The sequence below is a fragment of the Choristoneura fumiferana genome, chromosome 3 (assembly GCF_025370935.1).
Source record: "Choristoneura fumiferana chromosome 3, NRCan_CFum_1, whole genome shotgun sequence".
Classification (NCBI taxonomy): domain Eukaryota; kingdom Metazoa; phylum Arthropoda; class Insecta; order Lepidoptera; family Tortricidae; genus Choristoneura; species Choristoneura fumiferana.
This window is the reverse complement of record NC_133474.1, coordinates 13,032,298-13,057,645: the sequence shown is the minus strand read 5'-3', so window position 1 is coordinate 13,057,645 and position 25,348 is coordinate 13,032,298. Positions and strand designations below refer to the sequence as shown.

At 38.2% G+C, this 25,348-nt stretch overlaps 1 protein-coding gene across 3 annotated transcripts; it reads right to left on the bottom strand.

Annotated features, from left to right (window-relative positions):
• Nucleotides 1-216: 216 nt before the first annotated feature.
• Nucleotides 217-24,663, bottom strand: LOC141426650 (uncharacterized). Of its 3 annotated transcripts, none has more exons than XM_074085712.1 (9): nt 24,497-24,663; nt 14,366-16,132; nt 13,295-13,474; nt 12,899-13,032; nt 6,294-6,389; nt 4,465-4,687; nt 3,574-3,752; nt 2,525-2,692; nt 217-2,167 (listed from the first exon to the last, which is right to left on the bottom strand). In XM_074085712.1, the coding sequence occupies exons 1-9, from the start codon at nt 24,537-24,539 to the stop codon at nt 1,796-1,798; spliced, it is 3,162 nt and encodes a 1,053-aa protein (XP_073941813.1). In that variant the 5' UTR covers nt 24,540-24,663; the 3' UTR covers nt 217-1,795. The 3 variants fall into 3 exon arrangements, with proteins under 3 accessions (XP_073941813.1, XP_073941811.1, XP_073941814.1); XM_074085710.1 differs by lacking the exon at nt 24,497-24,663 and adding an exon at nt 24,335-24,481; XM_074085713.1 differs by lacking the exons at nt 13,295-13,474; nt 24,497-24,663 and adding an exon at nt 24,335-24,480.
• Between the last annotated feature and the right edge of the window lie 685 nt (nt 24,664-25,348).

Genomic DNA, 25,348 nt, shown 5'->3' with positions numbered 1-25,348 from the left:
TGAGTGTTATATGTAAGTCTCAATTATTATAAAGCTCAAAAAAAAACTGGTTTTTTTTTTCTAACATTTTGACCTTTTAACACATCAGAATATTTCTGTCACCCTTGAAGAATATCTATGTAAAAGACTTAGTTCTCTTGAGCTTGCATGGTTTTAGGAGACCGGTCTTACTTAAAAAAATAAAGGAAGGGTTTAGAGGTAAAGGAGAACAAAAAATAAAATAATTATTAATATAATTGTTTTTTTAAATAATTTGAATACTTTTTGGACATTTACATAAACATTTAATAATTTACAATGATTATTTATACTGACATGACCATGACACATCATATTCATGACTAATGCTACTCTCTAGGTTCTATTTCCAACTTGAAAATTAATAAATTGTAGGTGCTATGAAAATTTACTCTATACAACTAAATTGTAGTGTGAGGCCTACCGCCTCACAAGCCTTTTCAATACTAAGAGTGCATGCATGATTTATATTTTTATATAAATAATTAAGTAGGACATTTATACACAGATAACTAGTAATCATAATAATACGAGTTCACAACGAACCAAATGTGAAGACTGCTATCGGTGACTATTATAAGGGCGAGAAAATGCACAATGGAAATAAATATTACAATTGGGCTGTGGAGGCGCCTCGCCGAGGCCGCGAGTTCAGTCTGTCGGAGCCGCCCAGCGCGGCGTTAACCTATCAATTTCAAGAAGAATTTGCCATAACACCAGTCGCACGTGTTTTACAAAGATATGTCAAAGTATTCTAAAGCAATATAACGCTATGACTCTAAATACTTACAACTATGTAGACCTCAAATGCAAATACTTTTTTTTAATTTACATGATATGAATACGTTTTAACCTCTGCCGTTACAATAATTTAACTTAGGTCAACAATTGGTAGGTAGTTTAAAATGTAGGTGTGTAGTATAAATTCAGTTAATTGTGTCACGAATATAATTTGGACAAGTATTTTACTGTACAACAAGATATGGTGGTTGGTGGTCGACGTGAGCTGGTTTTCTTACGCTTCACTCGAACAACAGTTACTAATTGCTTCAAATTACAATCCAAATATGCTGCTTGGAATGTGGCGTAAGATAAAAATCATGCACACTGCACTCCGCTCCAGTGTTGTACAATAAAATGTACATAATTAAATGTAAATTATTCTGTTATATTGAAATTTCTCGCTATATTATAATTTATAATTATATCATACATTTTATTTACAATTATAAGACTTAAGACTTTATTTAATTTTTGGGATAATTTATTAATTTATATTTACTTTTGATGTTAGCACATAAGACTGTATCCGTGTATGTCGAGGATCGGTTAGCGGCGACCGGACGCGAGTGTTCGTGGCGCGGATACAGCCGGCGAGTGTGCTCTATCACAGAGTAATGACATACGCGTGGGGTCGCGGCGCGCGCGGCCCCCATTGCCCCCGGCCCGTACTCATGCATATAACTTACTTACAGTTAATACTAGGCGTATAACACTTGGAATAACATTTGTTAAATAGCACTACACTTTGCACATTTACAGTCGCTCGTTCTGTCGTAATTTATCAGTCCTCACTCAATACGTTAACTTTGTACATTATAAACATGACGTTATCACCCGTCGACATCTCAGGCCAGGCGTTCTCACTCATGAGTAATAGGTGTTACCGATCGACGCTATGGTACAAGCACACCTCAAGGATCAATGCATATTTGGAATGTGTTCGGGTGGTAAGATCCTCTCAGCAGTCAGTTTATCGGCCCGATAAATGCATGGCTTAAACCGTGAGTCCTTCGGTGCGTGCCGGCGGCGGGAGCGAGGCGAGGGGGTGCGGGTGTTGGTGGTGCGGCGCGGGGGGCGAGGGCTGCGTGGGCGGCGGCGGGTGTGGCGGGTGCGCGGGCGGGGAGCGGTACTGGTCCTCATCGCGGTCGCGCATTTGCCGGCTCCGCTCCGCTAGCTCGCGCCCGCGCTCGGCCAGCTCCCGCATGGCGGCCTGCCGCTCGTCGCCGCCTTCCAGCGACGGCGGCCGCTCGAGCGGCGACGCGGCCCCCGGACGCACGCCGAACGCCCCAAAGCCCAACAGTCCGGGGAACTTGGCCGCGACACCGTTCTGACCCGCGCTCTGCTGAATCACTGATATCTCGTTCAGCTGTCGAAGGGAAATAATCATTAACATCGTTGACAGATCGTTTTTACCCGACTGCGAAGAAGGAGGGTTATGTGTAACCAACGTTTGTTGTGCAATAGTTTAGTTAGAGGACATTTTAGTTCATAGTACACGACACAGATTGAAAGGAACAAGATATGAAGATATGATAGGTGTGATATAGAAATGGTCGGAACGTCAACAAATATTGCTATGTACCTACAGTTAAGTAGGGGAAGAAAATGTTAAGCCGTCGCTATAGATAATTCGTAGGTCCCAACCGGTCTGACTTTATTTCAAAATCTTGTCTCTTGCGTCTTGAGGTGTCTCAAAACCTACGCAACACTTTGCTATAGTTACCTTCTGCTGCATGCCGTTGAGGAAAGGCGCGGGCAGGTAGGGGTAGAACAGGTCAGGCCGCCGCAGCAAGTCGTGGGGCTCGTGCAGGGGCCGCGGCGGCAGCTCGAGCGACATCCTGCGCCCGCGCCGCGACGCGCCGCCGCTCCACATGTGCGTGCCCATGTGGACCTAAACAAAAGACGTTGAATTATTTCTGTGCAAAGGTAGAAAGGGGATGGAAACTGTAGTCGAGGAGGGAGAATAGCGCTAACATGAAGGATCAACCTGATTATTGGTTTAAGTAGTTGATAGTTTACCACAGTTCGGTTCTCGCGGAACTTTTTTTGTTAAACACGATAAAACTTTGGAATCAGCTTGCAGAGCCAATATTTCCAGACCGACATGACTTAGGGATCGGCAAAAAACGAGCCTGGGCGAATATTCATCGTTTTTTTTGTCATTTGTATCTTTGCAGGTGATAGGTATTAAAAAAGGTAATGCCCAGGGTTGTTTTATTATGAAAATTTGGGACAATACTGATACTGAATTTAGCGTGATTAAAATTCTTGGGACTTGTCATTCCGTTTCCGCTGCTCTAATAAACGTGCGACGATAATGACGTTTGACCGCGTGCTCAAAACGCTCGAATATTCGCCCGCCTACTCTTTTCTCAGAGGGCGGCAACGGTCCGACATCTAATGTATGGTCCCGTCATCTAACGGCGGTGATTGTGTTCCAACAAGTGGGGATTTTCCTCCTATTAAAAAAAAAAACTGGTAGATGATTTTCATTCAAATTTAATCACGTCTTTAAACCACGCAGGAAAGAACATTAACCAATTATGGAAACATTCGTTGATTTTAGCAAAAAAATCCTTTAATAAAAAGGTGTCCAGTCAAACTTGCCCAAATATTGTAATATAAGAAGATTGGCTACGGAAACGACTTTTGAGTAACTTACATGATCGATATGTGCTCAAAAGTGGTTTCCGTGTTGCCATGGCCGTAATCGGCCGAATCAGATCATCATTCTGACTTATTTTACAAAACTTGTATGCAATTGTGTGGTACCTTGAGGTTCCCTTTAGTGGTAAACGCCTTCTGACAGACCGCGCAACGGAAAGGCTTGTCCCCAGTGTGCGTGCGCATATGTATCTGCAGCGCGGACGACGACGAAAAGTTCTTGCGACACACCCCGCAGAGGTGCTTCGACGACACCGGCGGCGGCGGGTGGGAGGGGCCCGTTGACACTGGAGGGCAAGTGTTGTTGTTAGAGGATTCTTTAACCCTTAATAAGGTAGAGGCGATTTAGCGACTACATGCATTGACTTCAGGCAATCAACACTCCACAAGGCATCTATTACAGTATCATCAGTTTTTATCAATACATGCTGCTGACTGGATCTGCTGTGATAATAATATATATGTTACTTAAACGAGCGCGCTAAAGTTCGCATACTTTTCGCAAGTCATACTGTAAAGTTTGTCGGAATTATTTGTTTGTCATATTTTTGTCCCATTGAAACCGTGAATTTTTCAGAAAAATTTAAATGTTTATCCCATAGAAAATTGTAGGTTAGGTTAGGTTTGTTTTATAACAATTCTGGTCAATTATTGGATTCAGAGAAAAAAAGAGTTATGATTATGACAAACGATAGGTACATTCTGAAACATTACATTCTGACTTTTAACAATTAAGACAAGCAAGGCCCTTGGTCTGCTTACAGTCTGCTTTATATTGTACTTGTATCTGCATAGAAAATGTTAGATGCGCCTTTCGACTTTAAATGCGCATGGATTTTATGGGTATAAATTAAAACCGCATCTTAAATTCTCACTTTCATCCATTTATTAGCAATTTCCGCATTAATTATTAATTAATTATTCGCGAATTAATTTATCCATGACGGCCTTCTCTTGTTCGGTTGAACCGGTTCGTGAGTGCTAAGTGATTATGCTTACCACTGGGCCGTTTCGGGAGTGGTGGCATGTCTATGGGGGCATGGGGCATCGGTGGATGAGCGGGTGGTGATCGCTTCAGCTCCATCTTTTCCGGGGACGAGCGGCGGTCAGGGCTTCCCTCCCGCTCCTCGCTCGGCGGGCCCGAAGGACCACTTAACCCTTTCTCAAACGACGGTGGCATATCCCGTATCTTATGCGTCAGCATGTGTTGCTTCATGTTGCCCTGTTTGACAAAGAACTGAAGTAAGTATGCTGGCAGAATTAAATAATGTTTATTAGCCGGGTAAGAAGCTCGTAGCGAAAGTTTTAGTTCTCCAAGTCAGCGTTAATAATTAAAAAAAAATGCTCTGGCGTTCAGCAGTAATTTAGAGAGAATGTCCTAGCCAAATAAATATTTAATTAATTTCTCGTTGAAATTTATTGAGTGATTTGAACCGCAGCATAGGTAAGCAAGATTAGAGGTAGGTACATATTAGTCCAATGCGTAATGAAAACTATGATAAATGTTTATATCTTCGCTTCTACATGTTTTAAATTCCATAGACGGAGTCGAATAGAGACCCAGAAGTGGGACCATAAGCGACTAAATGATGTAGATAGCCATCTATTTTTGTCCCGAGCGTGCACTACGCGTGTTAAGCCGAGTTAAGACTTGCAAGAAAAATCGTGCAAGTTGCATTACATTGCAGCATTGCGAGGCCGTAAAGCCAACGAGTTTGTAGTGGCCAATCGAGCGCCGCAATGTATCTAATGCAACTTGTGCGATTTTTCTTGCAATTCTAAACTCGGCTTTAGATTTCTCATCTGAGGCCACGCAAGTTGTTAATTATTAGGTATTTATATTTTAAAAGTGTTATCTAATCTTTGCCAAGTATTAAGTGCATAAATCCGAGCTGCATAAATTATTTGAATTGAATTAGTTTATTTAAAGGACATTCAAAGCATTGCATTTAAATCGCTGCCATTCTCAAGCAAGCTGAGTTAATTCAATTCAGAACATTGTGTCGTAGCCAGCCATATAATCTGAAAACCTGGCAATTTATCTAATTATTCTAAGTGTTCGGCGATTTCAACTTAAATAATGATTTGAAAAACTTTCCCAAGAACTGCATAATATAATTCGCAATTTAAAACATTGTACTTTCAGGTGATGTTGAAAGTATATAACGCAATCCTATTTCTGTAAAAAAAAAACTAACTTTTCGCTGCCTCCTATTTCCAGGTGGAGTGACAGGACACAGTCATAAGCATGTAGAACTAACAAATCTAAATCTTGCCATATTGTAAGAGACCTATCCTACTATCTACCTACTGTTTTTGTCTTGTATGTTTTGACGTTCCTCTAAAGCCTAAGCCTAACGCTGAGTAGAGTTAGGTACTCATACTTGAAATTAAATTCCTCGCGTGTCATCGTAATTTGTGGATTGCCCCAAAACTATAATTAGATTAGATTTTCGACTAGGTACCTACGTAAGTACCTAAAAAGTACCTAAACCTACACCTAAGTAGTACCTAAGTTGACATGAATAATTAGAGCTATAATTTTGGCCACTTCTCAATTATATTTTCGAGTGATCCGATTTCAGAAATAGATGCTCAGGTTAAAATTATGCATGCCCTTCTCCGTAAGTCAAACACCAACGCAAATTAGAAACCTATGCCACTAAACAGCCCCTGAGAAGCAAAACCCGCTAAGTTAAATTACCGCTTTTCATTAGCTAACCGTTTTAATTTTTCTAAAAGTTTTTTAACCGTTATATTAGCCGGTTTTTTTTTATGGATAGCTACGACACAACACTCCAGAGTCCGCTCAGGCGTCTCTTGCATACCGGATAGACGAAGGCGTTCCAGAGATCCAAAGCAGTGGCGTGCGGCGGGCGCGGGGTGCGCGCGCGCCGCCCGCACCGACAACCGCCGCCACTGCTCTGGAACCACAAATACACGCAACGTTACACACACACTCGCACACCGGTAAAGGGGGCAATACACAATAATACACATGCCAAAACACGAGGGTTTTGAGTTTTGGTGTTAGAATAAAAGTTACACAAGGATATTTAGTGGGAAAATGAAGGTAGGCTACGCTGACATGACACATGAATCAATTGTTAATTTGTTCAACAAAAGTTTAAGTAAAATATTATGCAAATTGGCTGCTGCCATAAATAACAAGGAAACAATACAAAACGAAAAAACAACTTGTTGGTCTTTTGTTTTTTTTTACTCGCACTTAGGTACATGCAGCAATGCTACATCAACGTAATTAAGTACCTACCTATATTTAGGTCGATACATCAAGCAGACACTAGATGTTAAAGTTCAGTTTCAATTGTTTGTTTGAAAGTTCTTATAATACCTAAATACTTAATGCGTTAAAGATTAGGTACTTGTTAAAATCATGTCAAATATAAAATGTGGTTATAAGTTTATTACGAAATAATTTTCCTAGAAAGTTTTTATTAAGCCTAACCGTGATTTTTTTCATATTTTTTTAGATATGCGGTTCAAAAGTTAGAGGGGGGGGGGCACATTTTTAAAGTTTCGGAGTATACCTTAGAAAATATTCACTTTATCAAAAAATGGTTTTGCAAACCACTATTCATTTTTAAATAGGTACCTATCCAACGATACCCCACAACATAGGGTGGAAGTAAAAAAAAAAAATCCGCATTATACGTGTATGGAGGTACCCAAATTTTAATTTTAATTTTACCACTTTGTCGGCGTGACTGATATGATAGACGGACAGACATGGCGAAACTATAAGGGTTTCTAGTTGACTAAGGAACCCTAAAAAATAGGTTAGTTCACTATCCCGTGGGAATTCCAAAGAAATATTTCTTTTCATCGTTATGATCTTTAAGAATAATGTCTATCAACTTTCAAGTCTCTAGCTTCAAGCGCGGTTTAGGTTGTTAGCACTATTATTTACTTTTGTTAGGTTAGGTGTATTTTGAATTCAATGCATTTTTCCAAACCGCAACTTCTTGACTTTGTTTTGAATCGGTGAAAACGAAAAATAAAATTAAATGGGTTCTGTCGTGGAAAATGTGCGTGGTACGCTATTTGACGCTAGATGGCGCTGTATGTACCTTTGCGCTAAGTAGAGTTGTTTTATTTTTCATTTAAATTTAAATTAATACAGGTTGTATGAGTTTTTATTTCTTGATACTATAATTTATATTTTAATAGAGTAATTTCTATTCAGTGCCGATTATTTTAAACGTATGACATTCTACGATATGATTAAAATGTGACGTTATTTATTTTTTATTTAGTGCATCTAAACGTCGGTTCAAATTATTTATTTCCTTAAGAAAAATCATAAAAATAGTCGCTGACCCTAGACACTAGGCAGGTGGATACTTATAAATTATGATCCTAAACGGCGAAGGCTACATGTTAGGTACAATAAATATCGTACTGCTATATATCAAATATTGTGGTAGATATGTAGGTACTTATCGAATAGTCTAGCGTATATTAACGGTTATCAGTATTTACGAAATAAAACAGGTAATATGGACGGAACACGTATTTATTGTTCGTGTAGCCTCCGTCTACGTGTGAAGATTAGGTATTTATATTAAATATTATTATTCCTACCCTGTTTGGTTTTCGTTTTTCAATAATAGTGGATCCCATTTCAAAATAAATATTGTATTTCGATAATTTCGCTGCGCTATCATACGGCCAGAGAATGAATTTATTTATCCATGTTCGTATTGGTCGTAATAACCTTTCCAAAAGATATTCAATTATATATTTTTATTTAAATGTATCAAATAGTTTGACTGATAAGCAACACTAATTGTAAAATACAATCTTTCTTTGTAAAAATGTAAGTATTCACTTGCTCTCGCTTTGTTTTCAACTCGACTGTCTCTTTTTTAACCATTTTTAGGGTTCCGTAATTTGGGAGGTTTGAACACTTATGGCCACTTACTGGAAAATATTTTCGATTGTTAAGCACAGTTTAGAAATGTCAAAAAGTGTATAGAACTTAAACCAGGTTAAAGACTAATGGACACTTGCCGAAAAGTCTCGGTTAGGTTAGGTAGTTGTTGTTCAAGCTCATTCCAATCTTGACAGTTCCATACATTTTGACTAAGGAATGTAGAGTTTTAAAAGACAACTATCTCATATGAAGGAAATGTCGCAAAAGTGTGTAAATTATAGTTTCAAATCCCTCCAGATGGGCGCTAGGAGTAGCAAGAGTGTCTGAAATAAGTTACTAAATATATTTTAAAATAACTGTTGTGAGAAAACGTGGAAGGTGATTGAATTTTCGTGATCTTTTAAAAACATACTAAAAACACCGTGATTATCGTTATAAAGCTTTCTATCTTTACTCACTTGCAGTAGCCACCTATTTAACACTTTTCGACGGAGACTTTTGTTTACACGGAGATTGTCCTCTTTTAAATTCTACACTCCATATTTTTTACACTACCAAACAGAGCTAAGCACTACATAGTTTGTTTTCCAGCCAGTGGTCAAAACTACTTTTTTTCTAGTATGTAAGGGTCATCACTAAAGTAAATTTTCTTTTTGCGTTGTTATACCTACCGGTGTTTACCGTTGCATTGCGTTGGTGATACTGCAATACCGCGAAACTAACATTTTCCATAAGGTATAATTTTCACTGTCAGAACAGTACGATGTTGGTACTGTTAGTACAGTGAAAATTACACCTTATGGAAAATGCCAGTTACGCGGTATTGCAGTATCACCGACGATTGGTAGATTTCAGTAAAGGATAGAATGTTTGGCTCGTGAACTTTAGTTAGATGCCTGTGGGTATCGACTTATTGTAATTTCAAATGGGCATGTTAACGGCACAGGCGGATAGTTCCAGTGTTTTCCAATACATATCTATTCGTTATGTTAAGTTGCTGCATTCCTTGGTTTTCATTCGCACACGTACAGTCGACTACAGAGAGATCAATACGGCAAAATTAACAGAAATATGTATGAATACACGGCTTTATTGACTTAAAATTAATGTCGCGTAAGTACACATATAATTAAAACTTTGGCCGTACCTACCTATCGATTTTTTTGAAGTCGACTGTACTAGGTTAGGTATTTATAACAGTGTAAGAGGCTATGGCAGAAAAAGTTTAAAGAACGTGTTATATTTTAGGTAATAAATATCTTCTCGATTTTTATCTATTTTGTAAAACAACGACAAGTGATATTGTATCTACCGGATAACTCACGTCTTAAAATGGAGTTTAGCTCGACATGTTTCGGGTTAATTTCATGTTCAAGGAGCTTAAACTTTTTTTGGCCATGTTATATTTTTAATTATTACCCACACATTTCGGTTTTATTGACTTTTTAATATTTTACTACTAGAACTAGTTCAATCGGTGTTACGAGTAGGTAATTATCCTGTGAATCCTCCTGAGTCCTAAGTTTTTTAACAGAAGTAGTATTTAAGGCAAAGACGGCGGTCATCAGCTCTGTTATTTTGGATATTATTTCCACATTCTTAAAATTCTTTGTTCAATGAACAATTTGTATTTTATAAAGTGCGTTCGGCCGTTATTCTTAGTGATAATTAGTTCTTTATACGCGAGGACTAACGAGGACATTTATTTATTTGTTTTATTTAAAGTGTCAGATAAAGACAAGCAAATGTCAGTTAACCTCCTCTTGTAATCGAGTGTTACAGTTTTCTTAACGGCTCGGCCACGAGTACAAGAAAACAGAGGCGTGGCGACAGCTTTCGCTGTTTATTACGTGTGTTGGCTGGTAGTCACTGTGTGGCGAGCGTCTCGGACGCGCAATGAATAGAGAAAACACTCGCTGTACCCCTGATGGTCAGTAGTCGTGCCGGGCCGTAAAAATGGGAAGAGTAACGTTTGGACTGGCGCACCCTGGATAATAAATAAACAGCTTTTGGCTAATATTCACCTATTAATAAGTTTTTGATAAAAAAGTACAAGTTTTGCTGACTGCTTTTCATTAACTGTGCTTGCACGTCATTTTATTTACATATCTATCCGTACCATAAGAAGTAGTTGAGATTCGCCTCGCCGTTATTCGAAGACAATATATCTACGAGGAGCATTGCAAGTTAAAAAGGTTGCATGTTCAAATCTCGACATTGGCTAATGACAATTGTATCGATAGAGATTTATTAATTAAGATTTAATTGAAGTTACCAGATATATAATAGACGTTTATGAACAAGGGGTTAGACTATAAGTGATCTGTAGTACATCAGGTAGGCCAATAAAAGCCAAGCCGACGTGCTGGACTTAAGGTAACATGGGACTTTCTCTTTAGCAATTCAAGAATGTTCACGATCACGATTAAAATTACAAGCAGGGACAATGAATTTATTTTCTTGTTAAGGGTAATGCATGTTTATTACAACTTGTCGGAAATTATCTCAACCTGCAGATCACAGACGACGCGTTAATTATTCCAGTATTAATTTGCAACTGATGTCTGTATAGTTATATGTAGGTATAGTATGACTTTTATAACAATATAAATGTCGCAAAAGCCTATTAAAATAGGAGATTGGTTTTAGAAACGACAATACGATTGCATTATTGAGGTCTTTAAACTCATAACTCGCGGCGCCACCATAAATATAAATAAGTATATTTTATTGATAAGGCCAAAACTTTGGTAATTTACGAAAAATGTTACATTGTCGAGCATAAATAATCTTTTTATGACGAGAAGCGTAGGTAAAGGCTCAAGGATTTATAAGCAATAAATATTTTACGACGTGAATTAATATTCCGATCGTTTTCCGTGACGTTGTTTTTATGAGTTATCATTTTTGTGTCGCTGCTCGCGAGGCGGCGCGGGCGCAGCCTTCCCTCTTGAAATATTGGCTGAGCTGAGTATAAAACCTGAATCGCTATAAACGTGCTTTTAACAACCTTTATTTATTATTAATATAATTATTTAATTAATTCGTTTAGGCTAAGTTACCGATAGTTGTTTTCGTGCAGTCTTGTTATAAACCATTTCGTCTTGGCGATGTAGGTATACTTACGAGTACGTTGGAGTATCTTCATGTTGATTTTATTTTGTCAATGTTTCTACATTTCAAGATTTGAAAGGCACAATTTACAAGTACAATTTACAACATGCCAGTTTTAGTATATATACGTATGCGTTATTTTTATTTTTGTAGAGGGACAAACGCCATAAATTTCGAAGCTGTCTAGGATGGTAAAAAATATCTGACACACCTAAAATGATTGACCATATGATCGCGTTCAGATGTTTATGATAGCAACTGTATTTAACTATAAATTAATGAGTTACCTTATCTTAATTTATCAATTAATTGATGGGTATTAAATAATTTAGGTAATTTGTGATTTTTTGTAAGTACATAATTTTTAAATAATAAAACACCTAGGTAAAACATTTCCAGTTAGTAACTTACATACCTACATTACATTTAATATTTGTCATAATTGAATGAAATAAACGAAAAAATATTATTTTATTCGAGATTAAAGTTACTTGCTAACAAATGATTGATGTGGTTTTTCTTAAATTTGTAATAAAACCTAATAAGAGCTAAATTATATAGACGACCAAACCATAATTTACGAAATAGTATCCTTTTGTTATCTTAATAAATCAATAAAAAATCTGTTTAGCGCAATTTGATCCGAGCCGGCGCGCCGTCGGGATGGGAGGCATCGGTGCAGTTTTGATTAAATCGGCGCAAGTGAGCCTACATCTACAAGTTTGCGAGTTGCTCGTCAATTACTCAAGTCGGCGACGCCTTGGATGCGGAGACAACGGTCGAACTAATGCGAACTAGAGACGACGACTAGCGACTCGTAATTACAGCTTGCAAAATTAATGCACTGAAACTTGGCCGAAATGAAACCGGCGTAAGAAGTTCCTCCGCGCTCCGGCAACTTGTCACCCAGACAGCCAACTTGGAGTTCGATGCTCCGATCACTTGACACGACTATCTATTGGACACGAACTATTTACATCTATTTGCGTTACAACAATCACGATTGTTATAAGATCGAGTTTGCCGCTCGAAATAGCGCCGCGGTTATTTACAAGCCGTAAAACAATTTATTTTATGACTCAAAGATTTTATTGTCAATGAGGCTTATGCAGATGTGGGTCTACTGAAAATTAGTGGAAACGTAAACGCGCATATGTCGCTATTTGTGTTACAATAAGATATGGACTGGCCGCCGGCCAAGAACACTCAATCGGTGTCGAGTGTCTGCTTATGAAGATTTGACAGACATGGGAGATAGTAAAGTTCGCCTTATTTGTTAAACACATAAATTTGGTTATTTTACGTCTTAATCATGTGCCATCAGTTGGAAAAATATAAGCTTGTAAAAAAATCGTGTGAGTTGGGAGTAAACACAATATAATATAACAGGAAAAGAAAATGCAGAACAACTTCTCTACTAACCTTTGTGGAAAATCCGCGATCGCAGACAGTACATTTGAAAGGACGCTCTTTGGTGTGGCTTCGATAATGTATCTCCAGCGCAGAGTTGCAGGCAAAAGTCTTGTAGCAGATGTTACACGTTGTGTTGCCGCGCACTGTACACAAACAATTCCTCTTTACAATACTAACACAATGCCACACTGTATTTAAATCGGAACGCACGATTACACTGTAGAAGTGGTGATTCAACATCTTCTAGAGTTAGATAACTGTAGGTATAATTACATTCAGCGTGTATTCGAGCGCCCGGCAAGCGATCTTTCGTTAGTTTGCAGGCGAGGATGGTGATTGATTCGAGGGAAATGGACGTGCGGGCGACCGGGGCGGACGAAAACAAAAGTTCCCGCTATCGCATACCTGCGGGAGGGAACGCAAGTCCGAGCGGGCTGAAGGGCGATCCTCCGAGCGCGCCGAGCGCTGCCAGCGGGGTCGGTGGCGATGGCAGCGGCGAGTGCAGCGGCAGCCGCGGCGGCGTGGACAGGCTCGACAGCGTCGGTGACGGCGGCGAGGCCCGCGCGCTGCGCCCGCTCTCCGAACCTGTCGCCGATGGGAGGGAAGCCGTTGTGGTGATGGTTTTTACTTCGCATTCGGACGCCGAGGCGCAGACGGAGAGCGGCGAAGTTCGACGATCCTTCGGATCTGATTCGTCGTCGAACTCCCGATGAGCGGGCTCACGCTCGTCCCGGCCGCTCTCATCGTCGGTCCCGCGGGAGTCCGCCCGTCGGTCGCCGGGAGTGGACGGAGTGGGGAATTGTGGTAGTGGAGGTACCGGGTACGAAAGAAAATCAGTGGCGTCTGATCCGTTACTTAACGTTGGGTATCCGTTAATTTCAAGACTTCGAATCTGATCATACTGAATATTGGTGCGTTCACCAGTGTGAAGCCGAATATGTTGGTGTAAAATAGAAGGATCTGAGAATTTCTTGTGACAAACTGGACATTGATGTAACATTTGAGTAGGAGGTCTAATACGATGTACACCCATATGCGTCTTTAAATTGCCTTTAGTGGTAAAAGCCCGACCGCAGAGTTTACATCGAAACGGTCTTTCACCCGTGTGAGTCCGATAATGCATTTGTAATGCGCTTTTACAAGAAAGAACTCGATGACAGACTATGCATTCGTTAGGATCAGAAACTTTGTTATCTATGTTATCTACCAACTGCTGTAATTTCGTTGTTTCTGATGTTTTTGTTATCTCTATCAAATTTTCCCACGAGTTGTCGTTGCTACCCGGACGCGGTAAAAGCGAATTATAATACAAAGGGTCGCGAGCTAGATCTACGACGCCACAGACGGAGGAGTGGAACGGAGTTAAACTACCTGACGAAATACTGCTTGGCGGGGAATTGGGAAATAAAGGAAAAGTAGGAAAAGTACGTAGTCCCGTTGCTATTGAAATTGGTCCAGATATCGATGAATTCTTACTTGATAAATTTTCCGGTTGATCTGGATCGGGCTTCACATGCGGACTTTCTCTGCCAATATGTTCTTCATTGCTGTATTTCGAGTCCATGCTGCACTCGTCGTATGGCGACGTTGAGGGATATCTGTCATTTTCAGCCTCTTGCGTAGCATCGTTTTCTTCTGGTTCTCGTTTAGGTGACACGCGTTCTGTATCTTCATAACTTGAATCTCGCTGGCTTTCTTCGTCTTGTGGCTCAGATTTAAACATTTCGGGCACAGATCTGGAAGGGCTCGGCGCGGAAGGTTTACTGAGATCAGCCGGAGCATCTTGTTCTTCACGCATTGCGAACAATGGATGAGGGGGTAAAGTCTTATCTCCAAGTGGACGTGGAGGCAGGAGATCGTGGTGTGGTGGTCTGTATAATGGCAAGCCTGGCGGGAAAGGCCCTGGACCACCCGGAGGGAACTGAAGTGGGTGGGGTGGCATGCCCGGGATTGGTCCCGGCGATAGTTGCGCTAATAATGGAGGATGGTATTTGTCCAAATGCTCTGGTATCGGATTAGGGTTCATCTTTACATGTGGGAACTTTGAAGTATGTCTTTGGAAATGGACTTTTAGATTCCCTTTGGTCGTGAAACGGGAGCCACAGACATTACATTTAAATGGCCGTTCACCTGTGTGCGAACGAATGTGGATTTGCAGCGCTGAATCACTTCCAAAGACTTTCCCGCAGTATCGGCAGCGGTGTTTGAAGAATGGTTCGTTTCGTCCTCCAGTTTTTCCATCGTAGGGTGACATTTTTCCAGATTTACGAAACGCTAATTCATCGGCAAGATTATTTGCTAGCAGACCTTGAGATGCGTTATCAAGAACTTCTTGGGCGCGTTTCTGAAGCATTTCAAGCGTGTTTGGTTCATTGAGGGAGGGTGGTGGATCATTATTTGTTATAATCGTAGATGCTAAAGACGACGATATGGAACTGTATGGTGGGTGGGACATCGAGGGTAGCGTAGAGGTATGGATTTTCGGAATGGAAATTTGTTCCGTCTTAGGATTAAGATGCGCGTGGGTAGACGGTAAGCTTTGGCTAGATGGAGGCATAGGTGTAGGGGGTGAGGGCTCCCGCGGCGGACGAGGCGGCGACGGCGATCGAGCGGCAGGCGTAGTCACTATCGTTTCAGGTTCGTGCAACGATGGGTTATCATCTGTGTCCTCTTTTCGTTGCGTAAGCGATAGCTGATTTTGTAGTTGCCTTATTAACTGCAGTTGAAAAACTTGTTGATGCTGCAGCGTAAAAAGCGTACTCTGTAGGACGGCAAGTTCATGTAGTGCCGCTTCGTTATCGGCATTGTTAGCCATCGCTGTAGCAGCAAATTGCGCTACGGCGACTTTAGTGTTTTGGAGAGCCTCGAGCGTCACGTGACCGGCGACGGGAAATGGGAGTCCCACCGGTGGTTCATCAGCCTCAGGCACTTCTGCCTCACCTTCTTCGAGGCTATTATTGTTGGCGGCATCTTGTCGATGCCTCCGTACTTGTTCTAATCTCTTGTTAGGTTCATCCATTTCTTCGTCTCCTGACACAACCATCTCCTCGGGATCGGAGTGCATTCTCTCCTCACCCATCTGGAGAGCCTTCTCATCACAAAGCCGCTTGTGATGCAGGAACTCGTGAAGATTGTCAAACTGCTCCTGGCAGCGGGGACACATGTGCGCTTCAGTGCGATCTCTTGCTTCTTCAGGTATAACATTGTTAATTTCTTCTTCGGAACACGACCCGGAACTTTCACCTAAAACAAAAGAACTGGTTATAGGTACCGACAATTATAGTAGCCAGGATTTTATGCATGAATTATGGAAGGCTGTGTGTTTTTTGTTGTTTTGTGTTATAGTGGAACAGCAAACTATGTATATAACGTCGATTATAACTATTACGACTATGATCTTAGATGCCCCGTCTTCTTCTTGCTTACATATGAATAAAATCCGGATTAATATTTTTTTACTAAGTAAAATGTTCAGTATTTTGTATAAATCCTACGTAAACGTAGGTACGTGAGAGTTTTAGTTTCTCAGACGTATAAATTATTACAAACATACATTCAGTCGAATACATATCTCCCTCATTTGTAAAGGAAATAAATAAATATTATCATGGGACACTTGATACCAATTGACCTAGTCCCAATCTAAGCAAAGCTTGTACTATGGACACTAGGCAACGGATAAACATACTTATATAGATAAATACATACTTAAATACATATTAATCACCCAAGACCCGAGAATTTGTTCGTATTTTTCATACAAATATCTGCCCCGGCAAAATAAAATTAATATAATGTTAAATTGAAAATTGGATGGACTCTAATTTTGATGAATTTAAAGAAAGTGTTGAATATTATATTATAATATTATCATTAATTAAGTTCATTAATAATTAAAGGTATTTAATTTATATTAACGAGGTGATGTCACTGCGTCTTTCTAAATTTCAGTTTTTCAGGTCGGTAATAACGTGCTAAAGTCCCACTAATATTACCTATACATGCTTGACTTGTCCCGGGGAAGGAACATAGGATAGTTTTTGTAGTGATATACGAATTCTGCGCAGACGCAGTCGCGGGCAATAGGATAGTTACTACAATAATTGACAACTCCTCGAAAACTAGGTGAAAAACGTTTCCTGCCACTATTAAATTGGTTCAAGTCCAAGCTTAAAAGTTTATATAATTTCCATTTATCGTTATTATTACATATAGTTATTGCCCAAATTAGAAATTTTATCAAAATTAGCTGAGTAACTTCATGATAGTTTAATGAAGAGGATGCTTTTTCGAAATTTATACATCAATGAATACCCAGGTATGTACTACAACAGTGCAATTAGGTGAATTCATTTGTCTTCTAGTCTAGAGTCTACTCTGTTGAACTAAATTTTAGTTCCGTATTTTCAAAAACGTCGAATACAGAGAGTCACTCACGTATTTACGGTCGACGTATGCTCGACGAGTTTTGGATTATTCTGTGAATCTTTGTCAAGGCATTTTATTGTTTAGTGACGCAGAAAAACAGAAACAGTATTTTTCTGCCCTAAAAATAACCTCAAAATAAATACAAATCTAAAATTCTTATGATTTGTATTTCAGGAAAGTCTACAGAAACGTTTCTTAAAACTTATTTTAAGTAGGTACAGGTCTTTTAAATATCTTAGATACTCGTAACTAGACTTTTATAAGTAAATGAACTGTTTTAGTTCTAATTATTACCCGCTTTATCTTTAAAACTTTATTCATTAAATTGTCTTGAATCTTCAAGACGAAATAAAAAACTAAAAGTTTTGTCTTACTCAAAAGCTCGCAATTTGCATCTATAAACAGGTAAGTTACTTACGTCTACAGGTAAGTAAAATTACATTAATTTTACACTTTTGTGATTATGCTAGTGGCAATCGCCGCCAAGCGTTTAAAATTTCATAAAGTCGCTTATTTTTTAAATAAGGTTTGTTCCGATGCATCAAGTTACATTTCGATATTATTATCATTCTACATATAACCGTATATAGGCTTAGATGATGATGATGATAATGATGAATTTAGGCTGTGTATCTTAGTAACATTATGTAGCTTTTAGTTCAGTTCAGTGGTTTTAATGTTAGTGAAATTGTGCAAATGTATTTTCATTCGGTGATTGGACGGGCTCGAGATTACTCTTTAGGTTCGTGGTATGGACACAACTATAGTATACCTACTCTCTAGTAGGTCTAAATATTTATTTTCATAGTCTCTATGACTTTGTAAAAATTAAAGAAAAAAACTTGGGGATACACTACCAATAATGAATCTTTAAAAAAAAATTAAAGGAATTTTTATGACAACAATAGCTATTTAAAGGTTTAGTCCTTGCCTAAACACAAAACAACTCATTCAATGCCAGCAACCCGCCAGTCAGGTTCCCTGGTCGTAGGCGCTTTTCGCTACAAAGTGGAAAATGCACGTTGTCGGCTATGTTATAGCTTAGCCAGTTTGCCGTGTTTATTGTAGGTATATTATTATTTAGCAAGTCCAGCCCCCTAGAAAATAATTATGATTTTTAAACCGGGACAATTTGCTTATCGGCCGGGACGCCGGGACACCATGCTTCAAACCGGGACATGTCCCGGCGTACTGGGACTTATGGCAACCCTAAGCTACATGTATGAAATTAAATGAAATAGTTTATTTTGCTTTAGACATGGTAAAATCTGCCGCTGCTGTCACATTTCTAACCAGATACATTGGCATGAAAACAAATCTTATTTTCTAGAATTAAGGTTTTTTTCTACCTAAAGTAAATTTAATAATGCTATTCACCAAGATTCAATACTGATTATAAAAAAATTGTAGAATTAAATGTAATGTTGCCTAAATCTAGTTTACGCCAAATGTAATCCGTTTATTTCTTACTTTTTCATTTGATATAATAACTAGGAAGCCACACGTATTTAGCAGTAATTCAATTTAAAACATCGTTGTAACCAATGTTTTTTTATTTATTTATGTAATATCCTTTAAAAAGCAATTCTTGCATATTTATTTATTTCGAGTGTCTCAGAAATTTGCCACGTCGGGTTTTGGGGGCGAAAACCGATCTAGTATTGTATTGTCTCACCTATGGTAAAACAATAGTTACTAATTTTAGCCTGGACAAAGCTTGGCCCTCCAGGTACTTTAAGTTAAGCACGGAATAATACAGTCTACAGCTCTCTAATAATATCGATACTTTACATGTCAGTTACAAAAGCAATATTATTTGTGTTTTTAATTTAATGTCATACTTAATTTGTATTTTTGACACAGTCTTTTCGAGTAAAATCTGGGGACAGTTTTTTTGAAACGTCTTTAGCAATATAAGTGATAGCTGGGTGTTATGTACTGAAAAAATAGATTATTAGCATGTCGGTCGAGTATTACCAGGCGCCGACGTTTATCTTAGTAGGAAATTACTTATAAATGGTGCTCTTGCTGGGTATTTCTTGATGTATAGATCTGAAGTGTTATAAGATCGATAGGTACGCTAAGCTAAGTGGTCAAATAAATTTGTCATTCTTGTCTAAAATTAAAAGCAGCTGTTTTATGCATGCACAGCGCTGCATGACATGTATAAGGGTCTGTAAATTGATCTTTTTTATTGTACCCGGGGATAATAATAACTTTAGGTTTTTTTTTCTGTACGAAATTTACCATAACGATATTGCTTTCCAGTAGTTTTTTAATAAGGAATAACAGACACATGAATTCCATTTTGAATTTTTATAAAAGATTTTTGATGACTTTGTACTTAAATTGTTACCCTACCTATATATTCGTACCAAACATCAAGTCAATTCACTCGAATATGGTGAAATTGGACCTGTAAAATTTGAGACAATTTAGTACCTATACTCGTACTACCTAAATACAAATATTGCAAGTATTAAAATTGTGTAAAAATAATTCTCTTGTCTGAGAGGACGTCTAGCGTTTCATCATGATCAGCCTACAGCAGTCCACTGCTGGACATAGGCCTCTTCCAAGGCGTTTATATATTTTTTTTAAAGAAGATGAGTGTTAGACAAAGCGATGTCCTACCAATTTCTACAAAGCATATTAAATTATAATCCAATTAATAACCACTTGCTGTTGCTCAGTTTAGTAGTGTCAAAATGTATGTAACTTTACCATTGGTTTAGTACAGCATAAAAAAATAAAAATAATAATTTTAAAATTCAAATACGTATATACGAAACTATAATGTTACAGCATTTTACGTGAAACTTTACGAAGAAAGTGGCAACCTACCCTAGTGACAATGTTATTTTTTTTATAATCTGCGTTTTTTTAACAAATGGACATCAGTTTAACATTAAGATTTAAGTTAAAATACATATTCTTTTTATTTGCTACGGGTTTATTCCACTGGCTAAGGTCCACAAAATTTAATATCATTAAAATTTGTTTGAATTTGGCGTGGTTTGGCTACTCCGCAATAGATGTCGCTAGTTGTCACAGATAAAACTTGTCTAGTCAAAGACGTTTTATACATTTTAAACAAGTGCACAAACTGAGTCATCTTACCAGAAACCTTTATGTCCAGCTGCAGGCGAGGGCTGTTAGTTAAGTTGAAGGTAAAATGAGTTTCTGCGCTTCTCTTCGACTGCGGGGAAATTAAACAACAACAGTGTAAACAAGTGTTTGTTTTCTACGTTGGGTACCTACCTTTTATTTCTCATGTATTAAATTTGTAAATATGTATATCTAGTTGTATTTACTTATTAATATAAAAAACGAATTATTGAAAAAAAAGTATTTGACAAAGATTTAACTTTATGTATGTACCTACCTACAAGGAGCATAACAAGTAATTTTATGTTGCCTAGATCTGGATTAAAATAAAGTGAAGGAGATACTTTTGGTATATTGATACAATGACAAAAAAGTTTGGTAACAAAACCGTCTTGACTAAAATGATAATTCAAATCATTAGCCGATGATAAATGCGTTAGTAAAGTGATAAACAATAAAAAAAGGCGTAAAACTCGCTAGCAAAGTGCAGACTTCCGCCATCAATTGTGAATCTTTTGACAGGAATTGCCACAAATTCCACAAAGAATGTCTTTCTTGCTTGTAACTTGTAACTACAAAAATGTCTACCTACTGAATATTTTTATTTTCAGAGAAAAAATATTTGCGTTTGTGTCACGCTGACAATAGTCAAAAGAAACAAGTACTACCTACTGGTGACAGATGTGTCACCTGAGTGTCTTCTACAACAGAAAATGTTGAGTTTTGGTTTGACCGTTTGACCTTAATTATCTCACTACCTATAATAATGATAGGGTTTGTAAAATGCGAGAAAAATTCATTGAATACCTTGGTTCTCATAATTGTTATTCGTCATTTCAATCGATTTTACGTTCCTGATGATTATGACGATGGTCTTGCTTTCACATACATAGTTCATCTTGACATCTAAGATATTTTTTGGAACGCATTCATTATTAATAATAAGCTATGAAAGAAATTAGTATAATACTTTTTCTGATGTTTTTACCGCAGAATGTTCATCTAATCAATATTTCCGTTAAGAAATAAAAATAAATATTTTAAAATCTTTGTAGCTATTTACTAATTCGTAAAACGCGAATGAACAGGAACCAGTTACCCAACGGTTTTTATATGTTAACCAATTAGGAACGTGTTAAATTATTATTTTATTAAATTATTTTTTGGCCAGGGATATAGTAATATTTTACGGTAATATGTTTTTGTTTTTACGTATTCCACTATTTCACGCATTTACAACGGTTTTTTGTGAAAATCTTGTTTGAATAATGTAGAGGTTGGTGAAGTACCAACAGTTGACTTTCACCTTTTTATACCATATAAAGTAACAAGAAATGTGACATTAATTATAAAGAAAAAAGATGTTGAAGATATGGGGTATATAGGTAGAATCATTCACGATGACGCGTGCCGTGGTTCTTATTACAATGTCATTAATGTCTAATTTTGACAAAATCACGAGTCTTCGTGGATGGCACTAGGTATAATAGGATAATGATTTCTTCTCTTATCTGACTCTTATTTAAAATATTACTGATATAAAGACCTTTATTCATAACTCCACAATAATGTTGTAGGTCGTACATTTTGTGCACGGTACCTACTTATATGTAGGTAATTTTGTCGATGATAGGTACTTCAAGCTTCTATATTAAACGATGATTCATTTTTGTACATAAGTATATATGTATGTATAACTCTACCTATATTAGGACAAGAAATATATGACAAAAAAACAGATATTGCATTGTAGCTTTCACTATTACTAATTTAGGTACCTATAGCTAATTTTATCTCAATTGTATTTGTTAATTTATTTTTGTACAATAAAGTGTTTATAGTAGGTACAATATTATTATTTTAAATTTATTTACTCTTACAATAACAAAAGCAGTAGAAAAATACTTGTTACTATTTGCCTCTGCCTCCATAGCAGTTTGTTGGTATAATATTTATATAATAATGAGCATAATATTCATAAAAGTGTCTAATATTTGAAATAATTTGACACGAAAATATCAATCGTAAATGGTCAAAATCTGTGGTCTGGTCTCAACTGCTTAACACAGTTGATAGCATTAAGTAGAGTTGTATTTTTCTATTATTGTTGCATATTTCGCATATTTTATCACCAGTTTCGAAAATATTATTAAGTGAAGTAATTTCAAAAATTAACTCAGGCGTCCCATAAACTAAAAAAGAAAAAAACTAATTGCACGTCCGGTCCAAGATATTAACCGAATGATTTCGTCAAAGTATCGTTTTTTTTTTACTTTTATAATGTTTACATTGAATAATAGTGATAAAATGAGCACCGACACAAAACAGGGGTAATCCGAGCCGTGTTGCGGCGAGGGATTAACCATCTCATTTGAGGCAAGATGCCGGCGCGTTTAATAGTTTTCTAAGATGAAGGATTATCGTGGCCAGTTGACGGCGGGATTCTGGTGCAGGCTGAATGGCCGCGCGCCGCCGCTGCATTACGCAGAATAAAAAAAAACAAGTGTTACTGTCCCAAAACCGCCGCCTAAACCCACTATTATACTTAGTTTACAAAACAACCCGCTTTGTAAATTCGTCAAGCAAGAATTGTTCAAATTATAAACAGGTTGCATTTTTATCAATAGCTCTAGGTGTGTCTACCTGATCTTAAATAATAATTTAGAGGTGTGCTCAGAGTTTTCATATGCAAGTTATAGTAAACGTCAAGAGTGAAGTCGAAATGATAGCGATATTAAACGCGTCTATAAAGCCATGCTGATTTGTGGCCGTGATAACGACTACACAACACTTGTACCTAACGACTTTCAACCCACGTACAATAAATTTATTTATATTTTGTTTTATCGCCGCAATCACCATTAAAATATTTTAAGTTTATAATTTAAGTTGAAAGATAATTAATCTATTTACCGAAAGACTATAAATTATATCTTGGGTAATTATTCATCATCGAGCGGCGCGTAAATGGAAGCTTTATGCATATCAACGTTTCATTTCGAGCACTAGAACCGGAACATTAACAAGTTTTTCGACTCTATTAGTAGAGCAAACAAACATTGAATATATTTCATAAGAATGTGAATACGTTATTTCAATAGTTGGCAGATAAAACGTCGCTTAGTATTTTATAGAGCGCTCATAAAACTGGCACTGAGATAAGCAGACTGACGGTGCAATAATAAAAAAATGACAGCTTCCATTTGGGCTTGTAACTGTGTTCCACGTTTATTATACATCGAGCCCATTAAATACTTTAATAACAAAAAGAAAAAAACGTCATGCCATTAAAATATTTTCATACTAAATCACATTTTTGATCTAGAATGCAATTTCTCTTCGAGAAATTCCAGATATCCTATTGAGCAATTTCGTCGCTAAGCGTGCCACGAATTTGTTTCTCCAAGTTATTTTTACTCATTCAGAAAGCACACCGAACACAAGAGAAAAATATTGTGTGGAATTTGGCCCTGCAACGTCAATGAGGTCTATAACAACCTCACAAATCAAATAAACACAACACCAATATTTTGGAGTAAGTTCTCAATTTAATCGTAAAGCTGTCTTTATTCGTTAATTAATCTGACTTTTTCAATAGGTAGTTTATACTGGGAACATGAAAAATCCATAATCAGTTTAAGTAACGTTGCTCGTTATAAATAAACATATTTTTTATAATGTAGATTATACATAAAAAAATCAGAATAGTTTGGCTTTTTAAAACTTCTACTTTGAAAATAAAGTCATACCTATATTAATCTGCCAACTTTTTGAAACTTGTACTCACGTTCAGAAACTTTAGCATTAGTCACTTCACAAAGCTTGTTTTTATTCCGCACCTACCTCTGTCGCACGTTTCCTCCGCCAAACCGAAAACTTTGTCAAGTGTATTCACTGCACTGTACTCACCACGTCGAAGGCGATTAGTGCTCATGCTCACTTTCTGGTGGATGCCGAATTTAATCGTCGCTAACTGAATCATTGTCGAATGACCACCGTTCGCTTCAAAATAATATGTTCACTGTTCCGAAATGTATGTGTGATGTGCGTGGTGGTAGCAAGGATAGGTACCGATGGAGACGCGGCGGACGCAGGCTGGCTTGACGCGCGGCATGCTGGCGGTCGCTCAGGGCCGGGGCCGGCGCATGGCGGGCCGGGCAGGGGTCGCGCGCTCGCGGGTCGCTCGGGCTCGGTGCGGAGACGGGGTGCGGCCGGGCGCGCCACTCGCCATCTGAAGCGCGACTGAGCAGGCGAGGAGGGCGGCGGGCCAGCGCGCGCGCGCACCAGGTACACAGTTATGACAGGAGGCGGGGCCGCCCCCGACTCATAAATCAAACTTCGCCCATTCGCACGCGCCACACGAACCCCCTCTTCCATATTCGGGGCGGGGCATATTTTCATAATCATAACGCCTCATATTCATAAGCGATATGTGGTGTGGGCCGGCGGGCGGCGGTGGGCGGCACTCGCCCGCTAGATGGCGACGTGGTCGCCCCGCGAAGCCTCCCACATACACTAATTAAGGCTACACGTCATCTAATTTATTGTTTTAAAGTCAGTCAATCATAACAAAAAGTATTTTGAATACATTAATTTGATGTTGGCTTTTTTGGTTATTATGCGAAGGAATGTTAGTTTATATATATCGTTGCTTTTAAAACTTTTTTTACTACTGAAAAATTAGAAATAAGATTTTTTTTTATTCGACTGGATGGCAAACGAGCAAGTGGGTCTCCTGATGGTAAGAGATCACCACCGCCCATAAACATCTGCAACACCAGGGGTATTGCAGATGCGTTGCCAACCTAGAGGCCTAAGGGATACCTCAAGTGCCAGTAATTTCACCGGCTGTCTTACTCTCCACGCCGAAACACAACAGTGCAAGAAGTGCTGCTTCACGGCAAGATTAGCGAGCAAGATGGT

Excerpts from the sequence above, each read along its gene's own strand:
- LOC141426650 (XM_074085710.1), bottom strand. The coding sequence starts at position 24,407 with ATGATTCAGTTAGCGACGATTAAATTCGGCATCCACCAGAAAGTGAGC. Across the intron at positions 13,475-14,365 it reads TCAACCGGAAAATTTATCAA|GTTCGGAGAGCGGGCGCAGC; the intron begins GTAAGAATTCAT and ends CATCGGCGACAG. Across the intron at positions 4,688-6,293 it reads GGAACGCCTTCGTCTATCCG|GGCAACATGAAGCAACACAT; the intron begins GTATGCAAGAGA and ends TTTGTCAAACAG.